General features: G+C 35.0%; 2 protein-coding genes across 2 annotated transcripts; one reads left to right on the plus strand and one right to left on the minus strand.

Annotated features, from left to right (window-relative positions):
* Positions 1–3,889: 3,889 nt before the first annotated feature.
* Positions 3,890–21,578, plus strand: LOC137408011 (uncharacterized). Its single transcript, XM_068094402.1, has 5 exons — positions 3,890–3,917; positions 4,040–4,333; positions 4,994–5,203; positions 5,352–5,468; positions 21,556–21,578. The coding sequence occupies exons 1-5, from the start codon at positions 3,890–3,892 to the stop codon at positions 21,576–21,578; spliced, it is 672 nt and encodes a 223-aa protein (XP_067950503.1).
* Positions 21,579–22,171: 593 nt separating this feature from the next.
* Positions 22,172–22,942, minus strand: LOC137408012 (uncharacterized). The gene has a single exon (XM_068094403.1). The coding sequence runs from the start codon at positions 22,940–22,942 to the stop codon at positions 22,172–22,174; it is 771 nt and encodes a 256-aa protein (XP_067950504.1).
* Between the last annotated feature and the right edge of the window lie 333 nt (positions 22,943–23,275).

Raw genomic sequence — 23,275 nt, forward strand, 5'->3', positions numbered from 1 at the left:
CCTGTCATTGACTGATATAGCTTGGCATCTACTTGTTGACTGACTCCATCATTTTTGCATAGTGTTACACTAGAGTCTGCTGGTGTTGAGACTGTGTGAGCTTCTCCCAAGCCATACTTGTTGATAATTTGTTGAATGTATTGCTTTTGGTCCATTTCCAGAGTTGTCTTTCCTTTTCTGATTGATATGCCTAGGCAGTAATGAATCTCACCCATGTCTTTCATTTTAAATTGAGATTTAAAACTTTCCTTGAGCCGAGACATATCTTCGTTGTTTTCACTTACTAAGATAAGGTCATCCACATAAACAGCAACTGCAGTTTTTGTGACTGGATTTTGTATACACAGGGATCTGCATCATTCTGTTTGAATCCTATTTTCTCCATGAATGAGTTGAACGCATGATTCCAACAGCGAGGTGACTGTTTCAAGCCATACAGAGATTTCTTCAGCTTGCAAACCATGTTTTCTTTGCCTGGCTGTTCAAATCCTGGTGGTTGGAGCATATACACATCTTCGTGCAGTTCTCCATTCAGAAAAGCGGTTTCTACGTCCATTGGATGTATTAGGAGGTCATTTTTAACAGCATGAGCAAGAATAGCTCGAATTGATGAGTACCGCACTACCGGTGAGAAAGTTTCCTCATAATCCACGCCATATTTTTGTGCATAACCTTTGGCCACCAGCCTTGCTTTAAACCGTTCAACTGTTCCATCACTGTTGTGTTTCACTTTGAACACCCATTTGCAGCCAATTGCCTTTTTACCTTTTGGTAGGTCTACCAAGTCCCATGTGTTGCTGTCGACTAATGACTGACACTCTTTATCTGTAGCTGCCTTCCATTCAGCTGATCGATCGCCACTGAGGGCTTCTGCTAAGCTACTTGGTTCAGAAATGTTACTAGCCTCACAGTTTGAGTGAGTTCTGGTATCTTCTGAAGCTACTGTGGTGACAAACTCATCAATACCGTATCTAGTTGGAGGGTGTCTTTTATGAGCTGAGGAACGACGAGGGTGCTGTACGTTAGACTCTTGAGTGTTGGAGCTTGTGTCAACTGTATTCAAATCTACATCTAGTCTCTGAAAAGCGCTTACAGGTTGGCTACAAAACACATCATCAGAGCATTGAAAATCAGACTCATTGAACACAACATCACGGCTAGTAAAAGATCTATTTCTATTTTCATCTAACAGTCTATAGCCTTTTGATTGTTTGCTATAACCTAAAAACCTAGCTTTAATAGCCTTACTATCTAACTTTTGTCTGAGGCTACTAGTTACATGGGCATATGCAACACAACCAAACACTCGAAAGCTCTTTACATTAGGCTTTGTACCATACCACAACTCATGGGGTGTGACTTTATTAAGTGCAGCTGAAGGTACACGGTTGCGAACAAATGCTGCAGTAGAGATAGCTTCAGCCCAATACTTGTTAGGCAGGTTTGAATGTTTAAGCATTGTTCTTGCAGATTCTACTAATGTTCTATTGAATCGTTCAGCTACACCGTTTTGCTCTGGAGTGTATGGAACACTGCATTCGTGGGATATACCTTTGCTCTTCAAATAATTACAAAGCTCGTTCGATAAATATTCACGACCGTTGTCCGTTCTGAGGGTTACTATGTTTTGATTGGAACTGTTAGCTGCTGCTTCAAACTCTTTAAACTTGTTCATTACCTCAGATTTGTGTTTTACAAAGTACACTGTGCAACACCGTGAGTAGTTGTCTATGAAAGTTACAAAATACCTACTTCCTCCTATTGACTGTGTTTCCATAGGACCACACACATCACTATGGATCAGTTGTAACTTACGTGTAGAGTTGCTTCCACTAGCCTTTGGAAATGGTTTGCATGTTATCTTTCCTTTTACACAGCTTTCACAGAATAACAGTCTATCATTTCCTGTAGCAGTTTTGACACCTTCTACTAATTGTTCTTTCAGCATAGTTTGGAGTTGTTGCTCATTTACATGGCCTAATCGTTGATGCCAAAGATCAATGTTTGCCACACTAGCTGTATAGTTTTCATTGGTGTTTGCAAGAAGTGGTTGACAACTCAGCACAAAAAGTCGATTTGCTGCATATCCTACACCTTGCAACTGTCCATCATAACTGCGTATCCAGCATTTGTCATTTGCAAACTTGACTGTGCTACATTTCTTGATCGCAGCACGAACTGAAAAAAGGTTGCATGACAGATTTGGTACGTAAAGAACGTGCGTTAGAGTGGCGGTCTTTGATGCACTTACTTTGAACAGCATTTTCAGACTAACATCACCATATCCCATAGCTTCCACTGCTCGGCCATCACCTAGCCTTACCAATTCAGGTTTTTTAAACTCTGTATAATTTACTATAAGTTCTCTTTGATTTGTCATATGTGAAGAGGCTCCCGAGTCTATAAGCCACTGCTTGTTGTTGCCAGATTGTGTTGTATCGGCTGGGAATACGTACTCTGTCTCCTCTGATGTACTCTTTATTTCTGCATTCTGATTAGCTACGTTAGCTCTATGACTATTTCTGTCCTCTATACGCCGTTGTGGACACTGACGTTGTGGACACTGACGTTGCAGATGTTGCGGAGAGCCACAAGTGAAGCATTTACGTTGTTTGAAACTACGTTGTTCGTAAAACTTTTGAGTGGTGACCAAAGCAGCATTACTTTCCTCTTTGCAGGCATCCTTCTTTTTCAACTCTTCATGCAGCAAAGCCTGTTGCACAAAACTCATGTTTAAATCATCCACTCATGCCTCTAAGGCAGTCACTATAGTAGAATAGCTGTCTGGTAGGCTTCCAAGCAAAGTTACTATTTGGTCCTCATCACTTACAGCAGAGCCTATGGCAGCCAACTTGTCAGCCATCTCTTTCATGCTTTTAAGATGGTCGGATACTGAGGTTCCTTCCGTCATCTGCATTCGGAAATACTTCTTTTTTAAAAAAAGTTTGTTTGCCAATGTTCCACGTTCAAAATGCTGACATAGAGCTTTCCAAGCTTCGTTTGGTGTCTCACATGACGTTATGAGATAAAGATGAGACGAGCTAATCGCCATAACTATCAGAGTAAATGTCTTTTGTGACTCTTCTTTAAACGTATCCGTGGCTGTTTGATCGGCACTGCCACTTAGAGTCTTGCTGCCATCTGCATAGCCCCACATTCCTTTCGATAACAGCATGTGTTTCATTTGAAACTTCCATGTTACCCAGTTACTACTGTCAAGCCTTTTTACACTCCATTTATCACTCATTGCCATATCCATCAGTTACGAAGTATTGAAGACTCTGGGCCCATAACCTGTTGAAATCTTGTCTTATCCCAGCAACCATTTTATTAGAACTGAACACGCATAAAAATAGGTATGATAACATAGCAATATCTAGCCTCAATAATAACTGGTAAAGTAATTAGCTAGAGTCAGTACAGGCAGTAGATAATAAACGAGGCAAAAGAGCATACTTGTAGACAGGGTATGAGTAATTATATAAACAAAATTACACTAAACAACATGGATATGATAATTTATATCTATGAAACCAACTAAGTTTTAAGTAGGTTGATGTAGGAAATAGAAGAATACAATTCTATGAGATCAAGAGAATGTGGAGTAGGCTGATGTAAAAAATGGAGTATATAGTTTTAAAGGAGCAATTTAAAGTGTAGAATTTGATGTAAAAAATTCAAAATATTTCAAAGATCTTGCTTTATAATTTGTTGTAGAAATATAAGATGTTTCTATATTTCATGCCACTTCAGATAAAAGCTTTAAGAAGCTCATCGTCCAACCATCTTATAACTTGACTAAGAATCAATAGTTAATATAAACTCTTTTAAACTCGGAGAACTATAAATAGAATAGATAATGAGACCAGAGATCATATGTTGTGGCACTATGGATGAAAGAACAAAACTGCTAGTGGGTAAGTCAAAGCTTCTGTAAGCGATTATACCTGAAGGTATTCACTGTTAAAGTTTTTAAGTTCATTTGATGCTTTATTATACTCATGACTCTACGAATAAATTATTTTGCTTGACATTTTAGGCATTTCTTTAGGGTTCATGGTTGCAAGCAGCAATGGAAGTGAAAAGTTGTTTGGTAAATACAGTTTACCGGAAGACAACCTACCACCCATTTTCAACATTAGCACAGCTACAGGGGAAATCAGATGCGCTGATAATTGCATTGCACAAGAGGAATGCTATGGCTTCATATACCAAAGCTCTAACGAGTCATGTGGTTTGTTTGGCTGTTTCAACCACGAAGAAGAGAAATATAGTATTGAAGAGAGTGGCCATGAAATCTATGTAATGGAGGTTGATCACCATCTTGCCCAAGGTAGATTTTATAGCTAGGAAAGTTGAGATGTCCAAATAAATTAGGGATAGAACTTGATTCAGTTGTTCGCGATATCTTATGAAAGTTTTAATTTTAGGAATGACAACGCAAAAGGAATTATCTAGCAAATTTAGATAGAAACGAAATATTTCAAGACCTGACCTCAATGGGCTAGTGAATAGCTTTGATCAAATAGATCGTTAGAAACCATTTTGATAAATGACATGGTTGGTCAAAGATCAAATCTGATTGATTTTATAACTTCTTTGGCCTAATTACATTACTATCAAATATTTTTGAAAAATACTCAGCGCTAATATATATATTTTGAAAATTTAAACTATTAAATTACAAATACTGCAAAAATATTTAATATGTTGGTTATTTGGAGCAGATGTAAAGTGTCAAGAACAAGTTTTTTACAATTTACCATTTTTAGAAAAACAAATATTAGTCTATATACAGTCTACATTAAAAGCTTTCTAATAAACTGATCTAAACGGAAAAAAGATGTAACTAACAGCTATGATTGGCTTCAGTGTCCAAGATTCAAAAGATCTAGTTCCACAAATACTATCTTTCATTTCAACCATGGTTAGAACTACATAATTGTCTAAAACTATTTTCATCTGGTCCTTACAAATGGTAACCTCATTTTAGGAAAGCCAGTAGCCATTTCATCAGTATTCCAGGCTAGTGACAAGCCAACACCTTTCTACGGATCATTTGCTGTTGACGGGATATACCTGCCACCTGAGTATGATAAAAGATTATCACTTGCCCGTACCATCGAAGAAATGAACCCATGGTTAAGAGTTGATCTGCAGACAATCTACTGCATCTGGGCTGTGAGAATCCTCAACCGTGGAGGTAACTGCCAAAGATATTAGAATAGTTTATTTAGAACTTGATATGTTAGCTAATTTAATTAGTCATATGCGGTAGGTGCTTTGGAAAGGACATCTACTCACCATAGGCCTTACTTGAACTTCACTATTAATACTTTTATCCCTTACAGACAGCGATAATGAAAGCAAATATAAGAGACTGAGGGATGTGATCATAACTGCCTCTATCCTTGAGGACAACATATTTGATGATGTCACTTCTAATTCGTTCTGCGGCCAGTTTCTCGGTATTCTGCATCGATTTTTTACAACCATCACCTGCCAACAGCCAATGAGAGCTCAATTTGTTCAACTTCAAATTAAGAGGCATGCAATTTTAAACATTTACGAGTTTGAAGTGCATGGCTTCAAACAAGTGTAACTCTAAACTCTCTTAGACAAAGGTAATTAAAAGCAGAATCAATAAATTCCAGCTCCTTAGTTCCTAGCATAAAGCTGATGACTATCTTAAAGAGAGTTAAGGGGAGTTATGTAGAAGTTTCTTTCTGTTATTTTTGTGAACAAAGTTTATTATTCTTACAAAGGTTCGAACAGAAATATATATACTGTATATATATATATATATATATATAAAAAAATATAATTTTGGTTAAAATATGATTGCATTGAGTAGTATATTTTAACCATTGTGCTCTGTTAATATCTCATTAGTGCAAAACACTAATTCTGTTTGGTTTTTAGCTGCTTTATTAACTCAAAACTTTAATCTCTTTATGCCTTTTGTTTTACTATCATTACACTTTTCCTCATTATATCATTTGGTTTTGTTTTTTTTAATTCTTTTTTATTTTCTTTCAATCTTATTTGTGTTTTTGTTTACCCTTCTTTTTGTTCTACTTTGTCAAGTCAACTCATTAATACGAACAATAGCAATAAATGTGAACAAGAATGTATTACTATTCTTACTACTTTACAACTGAATAATTATGAAAATGCAGATACACACAATGCAAGCGGTCCTAAAGAAATTGTATTAAATTTAACAAAGTATTTAAAAGCACATAAATTATGGAGTTTTTGGTTGCTCTCTGCAGTACAATCTTTAGTGTTTTGCAATCTGATTAATATACTGAGTTGCATATCAATCAGATTTCTAAATCTATGTAATATTTTTAGCTGTCTGTTGCTTTGTTTCACCCTTAAACCAATTTTACTCGTTATCTTATTTCCTTTGCTATTTTTCTTTGCAATATCTCCTTTGTTTTTTTTTTGTCTCAATTCAATTTTTTTTACTTTAATTTTTACGTTGCATGATTATCCAGGTTTGCAATCATGCAGAAAAGTAGTTATAGTCAACAAGAGTCATCCTCTCATCTCATTTCAATTTCTTTTCTCAAATAAATCACTATGCACAGACAAATACATAGAATACAACCGGTCCCAATATTTTTATACTGATTAAAGCCTGATTTCTATGAGTATATCATTTTCTGTGTTTTTGTTTGTTGCCATCTTGTGGTTAAAGTTTGATCGCTGCAAAATTATCAATATAATATTATTAATACATATGCTGAAAGCTTTATACCTCAAGTTCACATACAACAACCATAACACTTTATTCAGTCAGAAAAGTAACCAGCTGAACAGAACTAAGATAACAGTTATTAAATTAAAAAAATGATAACAAAAACTTGGATAAAAATTGAACCTAAAAACACACCCAATCTTACAACAAAGAAAGAAAAACTGTTGCTTTTGTCTAATTAGAAAAATACTGCATATTTTTCAAACCGGAATTAACAACACTAAATAAAATGAATTAAATAACAAAATCATGCAGACACACCAAATTATTTTTTTTGAGAATTCCTAAGCACAGAGCCCAGACCACGTCATTTTGCCAAACCATCAATAGCAGCATGACAGGCACCAAGTGTTAAAAAAGCATTGCAGCTGCCATGAGAAATTATAGACATAATAATGAACACTTTTTTCAATATATCTTCAATATATATACATTGTATGCATACATATAGACAGCATGTAATTCGACTTTTATATTTAAAAGTAACTTTATGAGTAAACATGAACATTTAAAGTAAAATTAAAAGCTACAAAAGAAATCAACACTTATTGTAATAAGTTCAGTTATGGTTTATACAAAAAATATCGAAAAAATATCGAATTAATGTTCATTAAAAATTAATTTAGCGTTTGTTAAGCTGTTCATTTTAAGATAATTTTAAGTCAAAAAACCTAAAAAATAAATCAGAAGGGAGAGGTTGAAGTTATTGAGTCGGAAAAAGAACCAACAAAAGACAGCTAGCAGTAACTCTGAAAAACAAAGCCGAGGGTAAAGATGCTTGCTGTTGTAATTATGCTTTTGGCTCCAGCTACACAGGGGTTGGAAAGGGAAAGCCAGAGAGGTGGCCAGTAGCTGATAATATACATACATTCATATCTGAATAGCACTCAATAGGCTCAAAACACTCAATAGAATAATTTCAGGAGCAATCAGGAGCACAGAGCAGACTTGTCAACACACACACACACAGACACAGCTGATCACGGGCTATCAGACTACCAAGCACAGGCTGGGGAAGCGACAGCAAAGGACAGCCAGCCAACTTTGGAAAGATTGGGACTATTAGACTAATGTCGCAAAGCTTTACAGCCAATGTGGCAACTGACCCAGAGTTGAGTGGGAGTTGCTATGCTGAGGTTCAAGTGCTAGGAGTACGTAGGACAGCGTCACTATCCATGACCTAGCTGGTGCTCCGTCAAAAGACCAAATTAGTGCTCTGATGGCCTTTAGCGAGGGAAGTGTGGCAGCGGCTAGCCAGACTTTTCCAAACTCCTGCTCATAAGAGGTCGACTTCGCGGCCCAATCTCAGCTTTTTTTCTCAGCGCAATCCAGCATCTCACACCATCTTACATCTGCTTAAATCAGTCAGACTTAAATCAGCAGCTTAGATCAGTCAAACCAAGAGACTGATGGTTTGGCCAAGCTGAACCAAGAGACTAACGACCAAGCAAACCAAACCAATAGACCAACAGTGACCAAATTAGGCAGGCTGTCGGCCAACCGGTCTTTGAGATAGAGAGACTATCTTCTCATGTCTATATGAACCAGGCCGAACATTATTAAACTATTCACTCAGAAGCTTTCATATAGTGTAACTACATGTACTACCTTTCGCTCTATATACTTATCTACTATAACATTGTGCTGTGCAAACATATTTAGTTATACAATCTAGACATGGCTGGTTCATGCCAGTGTAGAGAAGAAAAGGGTCACATCAAGGTTCTTAAAGGTAGCAAAGCTAACTATATCAGTGTTAAAAAAGTTGGCCAGGCATACCAATCCCGTTTTAGTTTGTATACAACATTGTTAAACACATAAAATCAAAATTTGCGTTCATATTAAGAACAATGAAAGGAACTCGTAAATCCAACAAACTGCATCACAGATTATACAATTTTAATAGGTTAGTTGCAAGCAATAAATATCTACATGTAGGAAGATTTTACAGCTTTTAAATGCATATTTATTTAAAGTTCTATAACAACTTGGAAATGAGGTATAGCAACTTTTTGTAAGTCCTGCCCAAAGGTTTAAATTGCGCTATTAATTGGCTCTGGACACCAGGTAATGCCGAGTCATATATTATCGGTAGCCAATGGTTTAAAGCTTGCATCTCTAAAATAGTCACCAAAAAAGATTGACACGAGCCGAGACAACTCTTAACGAACAACTTGGCTGAAATTATTTTGCTACGCTGCTGATATCCTTATTAAACTGTCGGTTTAAATGTACCAGACTGGTCGCTACTCTTTTTATCACACAGCCCTGTTGACAGATGGTGATGACTGTCACTTTTTATGAAGGAACTAAACTTGCCAGGAACCTATCAGCAAATACAGTACCCAGTAGTCTAGCCTAAGGACCAATAAAAATTCTAAAGTTGAACTGTTTTTATATTTAAAGTGTAACTAGGATAAAAAGATCTTATACACAATGCTTGTATAGAGTTCAGGTTCAAATCTGACTCAAATCTTTTAATTTGTGAGCTGAACAGCAACTGCAGCGTTAATAGTTTGCTTTGACATCTTTTCTCCTTTTTCTGATAAATCTTAATAGTTTCATAGACCATGATTGTAGTAATTTTACAAAAAAATGATGAAAGTGCACACTTTTGATGTTCATTTAAAATTTGATGATATTTTTTTCTAAATAGAAAAGTCTATTCTGCAAAATAAAACTAGTAACAAATAGTCTATACATCTCTAATAAAACAAACAACAAAAGATTTTCACTATAAAAAGTGGTACTACCTGTTGACCATTTATCTGTATTTAAGGGTCAAGGTCGGGATAAAAGAGAATTTTTGGCAATACTTTAACTCATAACATCCAGATTGGTAGACCAAAGCGGTAATACATGCGTGAATTGATCGCATTCCTGAATTTGGCCACTATAAATTCTGGTCCAATCACCTCCTCTTGTTGTTAGAGTTTGTTATTCAGGGTTTCGATATCCGGGGAGTTTAAATTAATTTCTTATTCTTGAGAAAATGGGGAAAAGTGAGAATTAAACAGATGAGAGAGGTGAGAAGGTATAGAGTAAATTTCATCAGAGCTGTAGAACAGATAGTGTTGTGACAGCGTAAGTGATGAAATTTAGTTATCCAAAGCTTGCTTCTGGTGAGCACTGTGATGGTTCGTGGGAGATATTGATAGAGGAGAAGAATTTGTGTCAATTTTTCACTCAAATTTGTGAAGTTGAGTGAAAAAGGAGAGACAAGAGGTTATAAAGATGAAAGAGAAAATAGAAAACCTATTACGAGGTTCAAACTTAATTCTCTTAGGGAGAACTATTAAACACAGTGGTAGAGAAGTTTTAGAACATGCAGTGTTCGATTTAGATAGTGCGATTTCTACTTGCGATTTCGTTAAAGAACAATTTCATGAGCTCGCTGAACATTGCCTCTGACAATTTTGTACAAAAATCACAGATGCTCAGCTATTCAGTGGTGTCAGTTGATCTACTGAATCAACTTCATACTGATACGCAGTTGCGGTACACATGCAGTTTCAAGTTTTGAAGAGTTTGCACTTGCAGCACGCATGAATTGTTTGATTTCAGTTTATGTATTGTAGAAGTAGTTGTTCAGTAGAATGCAGCCGGTAACTTGCAAAAAAGAGCACACCTGCAGTAGCAATAAATGTTTACTGCGCATTAGAAAGTTATAATGCTTTGTAAAAGTACAATGTACTGCACCGCAATGTTACAGTATTATATAAGCAGCGTCTTTACTAGCTGTATCATGTGGTGATAGAGTTATTAGATAGAATATCTATTAATACTATTAATACAAACCATCAAACAATCTACGTATATATTTATCAAAGTATGTTTTATGTTGTATGTCTGTCTGCATCTCGGCAATAGCTGTTAAAGTCTTGAAATAAAGAACCCGCACCTAGTCGAACCCTACCATTTGCTAGTCCGGCACCTTACCCACTAGGCCACAGAGATTCAGTTGTTCACTTGCTGATATAAGTCGCTATCTGGTAGCACATACCCAACGGCTTTGAATACCAGACAGGGTAATTGCAGAATTAAGTGGTTGTCATCAGTTAGCTTTCTAAAACTTCCCATTGGCAATCTGCCAGGCTAATAGCAAGTGTCATGCAACTCTTATTACTTCTCAATGTTTATCAGCTAATCTTTAATACCCTAGCAACGCCGGGTAGCACAGCTAGTAATACAAAATTTTATAATTTTTACAAAATTATTTTCAAGTGAATATTAGCCGCAACACAAGAAAGAAAAAATTTTGATCGAATGATTTTGTTTCGAAAGTAATGGAAATTTGGTATAAGGATGATACAATGGCCTTGTCAATACAAGATACTAAAAATATGGTCTTTATTTACTGAGTTTATTTATTTTGCAATAGGGTGTTAATTTAATAGATAGTAAATAGTATAAATATTATTATTTGTTATATTTATATTATTTAATATTTATTTTATATATTATATTGTATATAATATTTACTAGAAATCCCCCTGTCATCCAGCCCACAACCAAAGTGTTATTGGAAAAAAGAAAGGGTACTGCTGGTTGAGAAATGCACTATTAGCAGTCAAATGGCACTGCAGTGCAATAGGAGAACTGCAATGGTGGCTGCAATGGTAGCTGCAATGTACTGGGTGTTATTATGTACAACAAACAGCGATAATGAAAGGAAAAAATTATATGTTTATACATATATATATGTTTATTTTATAATTATATATAATATAATTATAATTAATTATAATTAATATAATTATATTTATAATTATATGTTTATAATATATATATATATATATATATATATATATATATATATATATATATATATATATATATATATATGTTTGCAATAGGAGAAGTGCAATATAAAGGAAAATATATTGAAGTAAAATGGCAAGCTGCTGTGTAATATTCACAGTTTGAAGGTTGTGTTGAATGTAGAATGGTTTGACAGCGATCTGTAACAGGAAGCAAACATTAGCATTCACGTGTGTCTGGAAGTTTTTTGTAAACTGGAGCAAAATAAAGAAATGAGTCATGATCACAGAAATCATGGTTAAGTTGGGTGTGTAAGATTTAGAGTTATCTACATTAGCAGAAGGAGAAAATTCTCAGTTATTTTGCAAAAAAAGATTTGATTCCAGCTTAATAAAGCAAATTTTATGGTCAATAAACTAAATGCATGTTTACCATTAGTGCGAAAACATAGTCCTGGGGAAACTGGTGTTAAATTTTGAGAAACAAAAACCAACGAAATGTAAACAATTTTGTTTCCATTTCAAAACGTCATAGCAACCAATATCAAAAAGTTGTGATATTTATTTCGATTTTGGAATTTATATCCAAAATATTATGCGGAATTTAAAAATCTAAACAGATCTTAGTTAGTTGTCATAGAAATAGATGTATATATGTATATATATATATATATATGTATATATATATATATATATAAACTATAAATTCCTAAGAATTATGGGCTAGTATTACTAAAATTAGAGTGCTCAACAAATATATTGGAGCAGCTATATACTAATAAATTATTTAAAAGCAATACTTATCTTTTTTTTCCAGCTACTGTCAGTTTCATGATATTCTCATTCGTCAGGCTGTGTTGGAATAAACAAGATGGTGACTAATCTCTTCTTGGCTATTTTTCCCTCCCTTTTGTTCTTATTGTTTAATTTCTTCTTCTTCTGATTGGCTGTTGGTTAGTAGCTACAAAATGAGAGAGAAGATAATTTCTGGAATGACGACAGGTTGAGACTAATTCAGATTTTTTATTAAGTGTTGCTAAGTCAGGTCTATTAATGATGTAGTATTTTTCTGTCAAACATAGGTTGCACCTTTTGCTGGAGTTGTTGTAGGATTTTGTCTGTTTTAGTACAGTCCAGTCTAGTTTGTAGTTAATGTCCTGGTCTTTCAGTTTCCAAATGTGTTTGCTTAGTTCAGTTGCGTTTCGCTTGGTGCTGTTTTTGATACTAGTTTTGTGGTTACTATATCGTGTTTTAAAGTCAGTTTCACAAAGTCCTATGTATGATTCAGTAGTGTTGTTGTCTAGTCGTGTCACTTTGGCTTGGTATATCACACTTTTTTGCAGGCAGTTTTCATTAAGTGGGCATTCACTTTTGACTCGGCAGTTACAGTTTTTTGTCATTTACTGGAGTTTCATTGCTTTTACCAAGGATTCTTTTGTTGTGTGCATCAATTTTACTCTTCATGTTGGGCATTGTGGAATAGCTGATTTTTACTGTGTTCTTGTTGAATATTTTGCCTAGTGGGTTCTTTTTGTCAAAGCATTTGTTTACAATTTTTAAGAATATTTTGCCAATGTTAGTCTGTACATTGCTGTTATATGGTGGGTTGTACCATATTACTTTTCGTTGCCTGTTACGTTTTTTAGTTGTGGTTTCTGGTTTGTATTTTAGCCTGTACTTGTAGTTACTGTCATTTAGTGCTTGCTGGTATGGTGTTTTTGATTGCTCAAATATATGTTTGTTAGCAGAGAGTCGAGAGAGTCTTTTGTTGACGTTTTCTGGTAAGTTTTTAATGATGTTAGGGGGTGGTTACTTTGGGCATGAACATATTGTATGTTGTTGTTGGGTTTAGTGTATGGGCTGTGTGTACCACTGTTTAGGTCTAGAGTTACATCTAAAAAATTGATGATTTTTTGGTTAGCTTCAATAGTGATTTTTAGTTTGTTCTGTTTGAATGTTTTGCATATTTGTTTCTTCATGTTTTCGATGCTGCGAGGTGTGCCATCGCAGATTGCAAGTCCGTCATCACGATAGAGTCCAGTGTTGCGTTTGAGTTCGTGTTCGAGTTTTGAGTTCGAATTTTTTTTACGCTGGAAAAAAAGATAAGTATTGCTTTTAAATAATTTATTAGTATATATATATATATATATATATATGTATATATATCTGTATATATGTATATATAAGAAAATGTAGGCCTATTACTTAACTTTGCAGACATTAAAATGGCTTCGCAGTACCGCGATATTGGGCACAGCCGTAATATCATCAACAAAATCTTTAGAAAAATAATAACAGTAACATATTGCACACCATCGGTCACTATATACTTTGATCTTGTAAATTCGAATGACTATTCTTATCATTAAATCTTATAATAATCTTATAAAATCGAATAATTAAATCGAATAATTAAATCGGCAAAAAAAACGATAACCATTCAGTACCTCTACGCTATTCACAGAAACCTTCGGCAATAGGACAATTTCATAGACTGGTTGAAATGTGCACGTTTTTTTATGAAATGCGCACGGCTTAATAGTTTTACTATCTGTCGCACAGCTTTATTGGCGTTTTGTTTGCCAGTTTTAATTTTGATTAAAAATGGCTTGTCAGGTTTTAATGGCGATTTTAGGCCAAATTAATCTGTCTATTTATGTATTATCCTATCAGATTGGTAAGTTTTAGGATATTGTCTCAATTTTTTAAAGACTTGGTAACGTATTTAAATAGATTTATATGCGTTTTGTATCACTATTATACATAAACAACTCTACACAAAAATGATTAAATTCTTTGATAAGATTTCGGTACAAGGGTTTGGTTACAGCTGTTGACGGATAATTTTTTGGGAGTTGTGTGTGCGTATGCATTTATCATAAAGTCCCAAACACTCGCTTCGCACATGGTTGGTCGTGGAAAAATGCATTTTAGTTTAAATTTTTAGTGATTTATTAATTAATAACTTAGTACATTGTATACTATAATAGATTTAAATTATTTTGTATATTCTATATATATTTATTTTTGTTTTTATACCTACAGTAATATTTTTATTTCATTCTAAATCATTAATTTTTGAATTCATAGAGAAGTTTCTAATGCAGGCGTATGCACATCTGAACATGCGGAGATACTATATATAACAATTAAATCATACCTTATATGGATACGACTCATTTGGTACATTTTCACTAAACTCTTCAGGATGAGTTGAATGAAGGTCTGATGTTGTACCATCGCACATGAGTTTACGAGATGCAAACTTCTAGCTGCTTTAACAATCTTCTACCTAATATCTATTCTCTAACAGAGAAAGGCATTTCAAACCCTATTTGTCAAACTATTTGTTCGATTTTATTGGCTAACTGTTGCCTTTATTGTTTTATTATTCTCAATTCTTTCTTATACCGCTATAACTTTTGTAAAAAGCAGATGTGGCTTAGTCATCGAGAGGTCTAGACGCTGCTGGTTACAATAATGAATGTTAAAATGCTGGCTATGTAATATGCAATGAGTCTATGAATCCTTATCAAAAGGCTTGAAGAGCGGATTACTCCTCAGTAAAGTACTCCATAAAGAGTTATTGACTGTTCACCAGTTTACTGGTTGTTGGAGTTTCATTGTAATTGTGGACAGACATGTTGGCATCTCAAAGGCTTTATTTGTACAAAGCTGTTTATAGAACAAATAGAACAACACAAAGCAGCATCATCAAAGTGGAAGTTATTGTCTCATTATAAGGAATATTATGACTGTGATTAAATATTGATTGAAAGCTACTTGATAGGAACCTGACACGACCCTTCAAACAGCTCATCATCTCTCCCAGTCTGATAATAATTGTGATAATCTTTGTTTCTTTTGTAAAGTTTTTATGTTGACAAGCATTGCAATAAACAGCAAAAACTAAAGCAATGAGCTTCAAGGAAATATTTTAATTCATTTTACGTAAGTTATTAATTATTATAATATCACAAAGTTTTTCTTGTATTTATTTGCTAATAATGTCTGAACATAAGAGATTGCTTCTTGCACATCCTTTGCATAGTATTTCTTCAGCACGTTTTTGGCCTGATCAACAACATCTGAGTGAGGTCTCTTTTTTGTGTCTACAGTCTCAGGTGCATCTATGAAGCACTTTAGACGCTGCTTTCTGTAAATTAAAATAAATGATCATTAGTGTCTAATCTATATACATGTATATACTTCTCAAAGTTTGTTATCGGTCTGGCCTTTGGTATGTCAAGCTAGAGCTATTAAAATCCTGGAATTAAAATTGTGCATTCTGATGGAATTGAACTCACGGAGATGGTAACCGCAAGTTTGAATCCATGCGCACTACCACTGAGTTATACAAGGTATTTTGATTGAATACACTATCATCTACCATATAGCTTATGCACAAGCTAAATTACGTGTTATTTGAAACTCTATGAATTCTATTAGCTCTATGAAACGCGTTTCTTTTTTCGTGCTTTCTTGAACGTCTTTTTTCTGTTTTTCATAAGAGTCATTTGCTATATCGCGGTTAAAGCCAGTTCTTTTTACGCGGACATATGTATTATCTCTGTAAGATGAGCCTTTACATTATCTCTCTGTTTGGTCAGACAAAAACAGTATGATATCTCATTTTTACATTTGTATGAGTGTCGAGAGGTACCAGTATCGAGAGGTACCAGTATTGAGAGGTACCAGTATCGAGAGGATTCAGTATTGAGAGGTACCAGTATCGAGAAGATTCAGTATTGGGAGGTACCAGTATCGAGAGGTACCAGTATTGAGAGGTACCATTATCGAGAGGTACCAGTATTGAGAGGTACCAGTATCGAGAAGATTTAGTATTGAGAGGCACCAGTAATGAGAGGTACTAGTATTGAGAGGTACCAGTATCGAGAAGATTCAGTATTGGGAGGTACCAGTATTGAGAGGTACCAGTATTGAGAGGTACCAGTATTGAGAGGTACCAGTATTGAGAGGTACCAGTATCGAGAGGTACCAGTATCGAGAGGTACCAGTATTGAGAGGTACCAGTATCGAGAAGATTTAGTATTGAGAGGTACCAGTAAGGAGAGGTACCAGTATTGAGAGGTACCAGTATCGAGAAGATTCAGTATTGGGAGGTACCAGTATTGAGAGGTACCAGTATTGAGAGGTACCAGTATTGAGAGGTACCAGTATCGAGAGGTACCAGTATCGAGAGGTACCAGTATTGAGAAGTACCAGTATCGAGAGCTACCAGTATTGAGAGGTACCAGTATCGAGAGGTACCAGTATTGAGAGGTACCAGTATTGAGAAGTACCAGTATTGAGAGGTACCAGTATCGAGAAGATTCAGTATTGGGAGGTACCAGTATCGAGAGGTACCAGTATTGAGAGGTACCAGTATTGAGAGGTACCAGTATTGAGAGGTACCAGTATCGAGAGGTACCAGTATTGTTGTATTCAAAGTTTTGATAGATAGCTTTTGGTAGAACAGTAATATTTTTTGTAAACACACACATTTCTATGCAAGCATTGCTATTATTGATTCAACATATTCAAGATTTTTATTATTTTTTTTAGTTTGTATTAATTGTAACATTACCGAATTATAGACTTAATTTAGCTATTACTTGCTAATTATTTCACATTTACATTTAAAACTTTTTATAGTTGTTTTATTTATTTTTAATGTATTTGACCTGCACAAAACATTTTTCTCGTGAACTGAAGTTTGAAAGTTACAGCTGTTTGACAAACTTTGAAAACCTTTACAGTTGTTTTTATTTTCTCTCGTAATTTGTTTCAACTACATAAAACACTTTTCTCATGATATGAAGTTTGAAATTTAGAATGGCAAATTTTGTTACATGTTAAGTACAAATATATTTTCTGTCCAAAGGCTATTTTATTACCTGGGCTATGTTGGGCATTCAGCTTGTATTGAGATATCAATTAAATTTATGATATAACAACTTGAAAAACTGTAAAACCTTCAATTGAATGCCACCTTTATTTAAACGCCACTTCTATTTGACCGCCACTATGAGAGGAGAATTGAAAACTAGAGTGCTCCATCTACTTGAATGCCAACTTCATTTGACCACCACTTTGACTATCTTTGATTTTTATGAACAAGTAATATCAGGTGATCAGTAAAAGAATGTCCACAAAATCTTATTAACAATTAATCGTTTACATTAATAACAACCGATTCTTTTGGTGTCTAACTCCAAGGTTTTTGCTTTTTGTCGTTAAAACTTTGAAAGCGACACCATAGAAATAGTTTATAACAGTCTCAGGCTAATAGTATTTCCTTGTTTAACGAGGTCTTGATACTTCGAAGTACATATATAAAACACAGTTTAAATTTACAATGGTAGATGAACATTAAAAGCAACACCATAGAAATTATTACTAGCTGTTTCATGCTACTAATATTAGACCCTCGTTTAACTCTGTCATACTACTTTGATGAACATAAATAAAAATGGTTGGCAAAATCTGAGGGAAAGGTTACATTTAACGAGCAAAACCTTTACGCACTTTACCTTTAATAAAACCTGCTAAATGCCGCTCGTAAAACTTTTGCTCCGCCAAAAAATTGTTTGGCTGCTAATACCGTCTAGTTAGGCAGTGCAGGAAAAGAGTTGAGGTCAGAAGACAATGTGGAAAGTAATGGAAAACTAGAAGATGTTCGTTCTATCAAAAGCTACAATCGGAATGCAGCTATCCAAGCAGAAGATGAAAATATTTTGTTTTACAAACCATAATTTTTGTTTCTGTATGTAATATAAGTGTAGTTTATTTATGTCACTTGTTTAGAAATATTTATTGGTAAAATTTAATAGATCATCAAAATATAACTCATAAATTTGCAAACTTATAGCATATTACTCGATAGCATTGCGGTAATTTGATCACACAATTGATCGACGGTCATAACTCTTTTTTTGTTGGACATATATGTAAAAAGCTATTTTTGGCTGCAGACTGTAGCAAACATATTCATGAGTGCAATGAGTTTTTATGCAGCATTGATGAATAAAAATATGAAATATAAATATGCCTTCAAATTTAAAATGAATTAAAAATTGAAAGTGCTTATATAAACCCATTATAATATCAACTCATATCATTTGCAAGAAATAGGCATCAACTATTAAGGATATTTCTCACTTTCTCAAGGCAGATTTATTAAAAGATCTTTGATAAGTTGGAATTAAGTTAGCAGATTAATTGCATCCAAAAGGTTTAATATCTCTCTGCCGAAAAAATAGAGCAAAATATAGGCAGCATTTGCTTTGCCCGTAATAGGGCTAAATTTATCTTCCCAAAGCTCTGACGAGCCATTTAAAAAATACACCGCCAGCCTTTTAACGCCGTCTCCAATTGATAGCCACTATAGAAGAAGAGTTGAAAAATAGAGCGCCATGGCGTTCAATTAAAGGTTTTAAGGTATATTGTTTGCAGTTGAAAAGTTTTTCTTTTTGCCGAGGCTTCACATGAATTCCTTTTAACATTGAAGTCAGTTAAATGTATTATGCTGCCACCAGGTCTTTCGTGTCATGATCTTCTCTAAATGCTAAAAATAGACGTTTTTTAAATTTTCTTGGGAGTGTACAGAAGTGGTTTCCTGTTGCCTCTTTCAGTTTTTTCTGTCCGTTTTTTTCCTCTGGCGCATGATCAATTTAACACCAGATGCCCTTTTTGACATCCATTGACCTACTGGCACTGCAATCCAAAATGCTAACAGCTAAACTGTGGCTGCTCTTCTAACCTAGTCTTACTAACTTAGTTCCTAACTATCACCTGTAAAGTAGGAGAGTAATGAATTATGAAGCGATAAAACTGCAAAAACGATAACATTCTTTTTCTGTTTGCACGAATGGATTTTTGTTTTGGTTTGACTATTATTGAAATAAAATGTATTGATTGATTGATTGTTCATAACATAATTCATTGTTACCAGCTAGTTCAGTAAACTAAAGAAATCTCATGATGCAAATTTATTTATATATTTCAATTCTTGTTGCTCTAGTTGTTGCTAAGTCATAACAAGTTTTTCTTCGTGTTTTAGGCACTTTTACATCTCATATTTTATCTTTTCTTTTCCTTTCCGTAATCTCTTTGTTCTTTTCTTTTTTCACTCTTATTTACTTTATTACCTCTTTATAACCAATAATAATTCCATAATAATTAATGAATCATAATATGGAAAAGTGGACTGTCCTACTTTTGTCAATTATGTTATTACCATGGTTACGATGTTTTATAAAGGTCCTCTGACATATTAATAGGTGCTTAAATACGATTACTTTACTCTAATTTATACTCGAGCAGACAAACAAGTTTTGAAAGCTAAGTACGTTCAAGAGAACTTACCGTTCAGTAGTTAGGGTAGTGTTGAAACCAAAATATTCAACAACATCTACGAATTTGCTGACGTTCTTTATGAGATCTTGATAAAAAACTGTCTCAACACTGCCTTTGTAATCTTTCAACCAATATTGATGAAAAGTCTTCCATCTCAACATATAGGGTTGAAACCAGTCCTGGAACACTGCAAAGAGTAGAAACAATGTAGCCTAGTTTAGAGGTTATCTGCACATGGTTGTTAAATAGGAAAATAACTCTACTCAAGTTGTATAAGGTTATAAAACAAATATCTACATGTAGTCATTATTAAGTCATAAACATATGGAACTACAACTAGTGTAAATTACCAACTTACCACTACTGGGAATCTCTTCTTTCGGAACAGTATAAAGAGTTTCATTTATATCTTTGATATTCTTATACTTGCCTTTCTCCTGTGTATACTTGCCATTCTTAGTTCTCTTTCTTTTTGCGAACTGCCTTTTTCTACAATTATCATAGTAATTGTAAAAGGTTACATGCACTTACCCGTGCATGTATCACATTTCCTAACACAACTGATTGCCTAGCAGTTTTCATTTATGTACTCAGTGAACCCAATTCTTACTCAAATAATAAATTGGCTTGTTGCCAACGGCGTGACTGAGTCTAGCTTAGGCAAGTTTGGTTTAGGCAAGTTTAGGCAAGTTTAGGCAATGGACACTGTCTCTGCCTCGGGCAGCATTACCTGGTTTGTGATTGGATGGGGAGATCTGTTCAGATTGAGTAGACCCATAGATATATATACCTAGATTGGCCAATAGGGAAAAAGCTTGTCAGACCTAAATAGCACGACGTAACGTCACTGCATTGTACCTCACGCTTGACTGCACTGCTGTTTACAATGAATCTAATGGGAAGAAGGTAACAAAATTACATTTATTTTCACATAAAAACCTTCTTGTATACATAAACCAGTAAACTAAAGCAATTCTGTGATAATATCTGATAACCACCATAGATTAAAACTATAAAAGCTATGAATTGTTGCACACAAATCATGGGCCATCATGGCTTTATTTGCAACCCTCTCTTATCCCCATTCTCTCTTTTCCCCTTCTCCAAAGAATAAGTTAGAAGGGGAAAAGAGAGAAGGGGAATGGAGAGGGGAGGGGAAATAGCCCACCCACTCTAAGAGCCAGACCTTGGCTAGGTAAATAGACTAATATGCTGAACTAAACATGACTAAATATGATGAGTATGCAAGTATGTCTGAAGTCAAAAATGAGACAGAATGATTATTTTACAGCTGGCTAGGTCACCAAAGCTGAAGTGTAATGATTGTATCACTAGCATCGTGGATGTTACCAACGTTGATGTAAACCAAGCAACGAATTCCCTAATTACAGTTAAGAATCAGGGTGGCTTGACTTTGTCTTAGCCTGTGGTGATTGAGGTTTGCAACCACAGCGAGAAAGCGACAAGAGTGTTGCTTAGTAGTGCTGGATTGGTGAAAAACTTTGCCAGGCTAGCACTAATTGCCACCACTAAGAAGCCAGTCACGAAAGGACAATACCAAGTTATTTGTACAATATGCATAAGCAAGTTAAAGGTTGACCTGCAACAAAATTCACATTGCAGTTATTTGGTATCATAAGATTCACCATGCCTTACTCTGTTGTGTTGTAGGGGTGAAATATATGAGAAGGTGATTACAAGCTCTTAAAAGCTAAAAACTTATACAGTCATTTTAGTGTATCAAGACTTCTGGTGGCTGGCTAATTCAAGAGTGTTTTATTTTTACATTACAAGCAATATATATGTGTATGCAAGTCATCAATGATTCACCCTAGTGACGATTTCAGGTGCAAAGACAACAGCACCAAGAAACAAACATATTGCCACATTATTGCAATTGTTGACAGTATGATTCAGGTGGCATTCTTATGACCCTGATACACTACATCCCTTACCAATTTTACAAAATTGAAAGCTTACGTAATACAGGTACATAGGCTACAAAGGAGGATATGACAATTTTTGACAATTCAATAAACATATAAACATATTCCTTCCTTTTCTTCCAAAAGCAGAAATATTCACATGAAACATATGCAAGATCTGTTGAGAAGTTCACACAGTACTAACTCAAATTCTGGCTGGACTAAACTAGAAACACTACACACAGTAGATAGCAGAGAGACATCACACACAGTGAATGGCTGAATAACGTCACATTTCAAAATTGAGCAAACAGTGCTGACTGGCTAACTGACTAGTAGATTTACTGGCTAAGCTGACTGACTTAAAACAGGGAATCGTCGTCCTCGTAGTCAAATAATTTCTGTGCCTTCTCAACAGCTCTGATGTTATTCTTTGGGCAGGCAGGGGCTTTTGCTAAATGACCGTTGCCTCCACATTTAAAACATGTGCGCCCTTTTGCTGGGCACTTGTGGTCAATCCGTTGCTCTAAACCACAATCACCACAGATTGCTTGTCCCTTGCTGAAACAATTCCTCTTGACTGCATTCATTTCAGATTTCACATCTGGAAGTGTAATCTGCTCTATAGCGACCTTGGCATTTGCTTCTTGCAATAACATACTAATATCAGTTAGCTTTGATTCTTCAAGTGCGATCAGCTTTGACCTCAGCATTGTGTCCCGCATGCCACGTAGAAATTGTTCCACTAGGTTGATGTCCAGACTACTGGCAAACTCACATTGGCGAGCTGTCCTTTTCAAGCGGCTGACATATTCATTGAGATTGTCACCCGAATTCTGTCTCATCTCTCTGAATGAAAGTCGTTCCACCAGCCAGTGCTTTGACGTACCAAAGTGCTTGCATACAAGGTCAACTAGGCCACTGTATGTCAAATCCTTAGGCTTTTGTGGGGCTGCCAGATCTCGTATTGTATCGTATTGATAGCCTTTCAAGCCCATGAGCAGCATGTGCTGACGAGAGTCTCCCGTAACCTTGTTCACAGCAAAATATATCTCCAACCGCTCCAAATATGACTCAACACTCGTAGAGTTGTCAAATTCTGGCAAATTAGCCATGGCTTTATTATCCGGCATCCTCGTCACCAATTTAGTGTATCAAGACTTCTGGTGGCTGGCTAATTCAAGACTGTTTTATTTTTACATTACAAGCAATATATATGTGTATGCAAGTCATCAATGATTCACCCTAGTGATGATTTCAGGTGCAAAGACAACAGCACCAAGAAACAAACATATTGCCACATTATTGCAATTGTTGACAGTATGATTCAGGTTGCATACTTATGACCCTGATACACTACAGTCATACTTCAACTAACGAGCTTAATGCGTTCCGAGACTGAGCTCGTATGTTAATATACTCGCATTTTGGTGCAATTTATTTATATATCGAACAATTAATTATAT

The sequence above is a fragment of the Watersipora subatra genome, chromosome 11, assembly GCF_963576615.1.
Source record: "Watersipora subatra chromosome 11, tzWatSuba1.1, whole genome shotgun sequence".
In the NCBI taxonomy this organism is placed as follows: Eukaryota; Metazoa; Bryozoa; class Gymnolaemata; order Cheilostomatida; family Watersiporidae; genus Watersipora; species Watersipora subatra.

Excerpts from the sequence above, each read along its gene's own strand:
- LOC137408012 (XM_068094403.1), bottom strand. The coding sequence starts at position 22,942 with ATGCCGGATAATAAAGCCATGGCTAATTTGCCAGAATTTGACAACTCT.
- LOC137408011 (XM_068094402.1), top strand. The coding sequence starts at position 3,890 with ATGGATGAAAGAACAAAACTGCTAGTGG. Across the intron at positions 4,334-4,993 it reads TGATCACCATCTTGCCCAAG|GAAAGCCAGTAGCCATTTCA; the intron begins GTAGATTTTATA and ends ACCTCATTTTAG. Across the intron at positions 5,204-5,351 it reads GAGAATCCTCAACCGTGGAG|ACAGCGATAATGAAAGCAAA; the intron begins GTAACTGCCAAA and ends TATCCCTTACAG.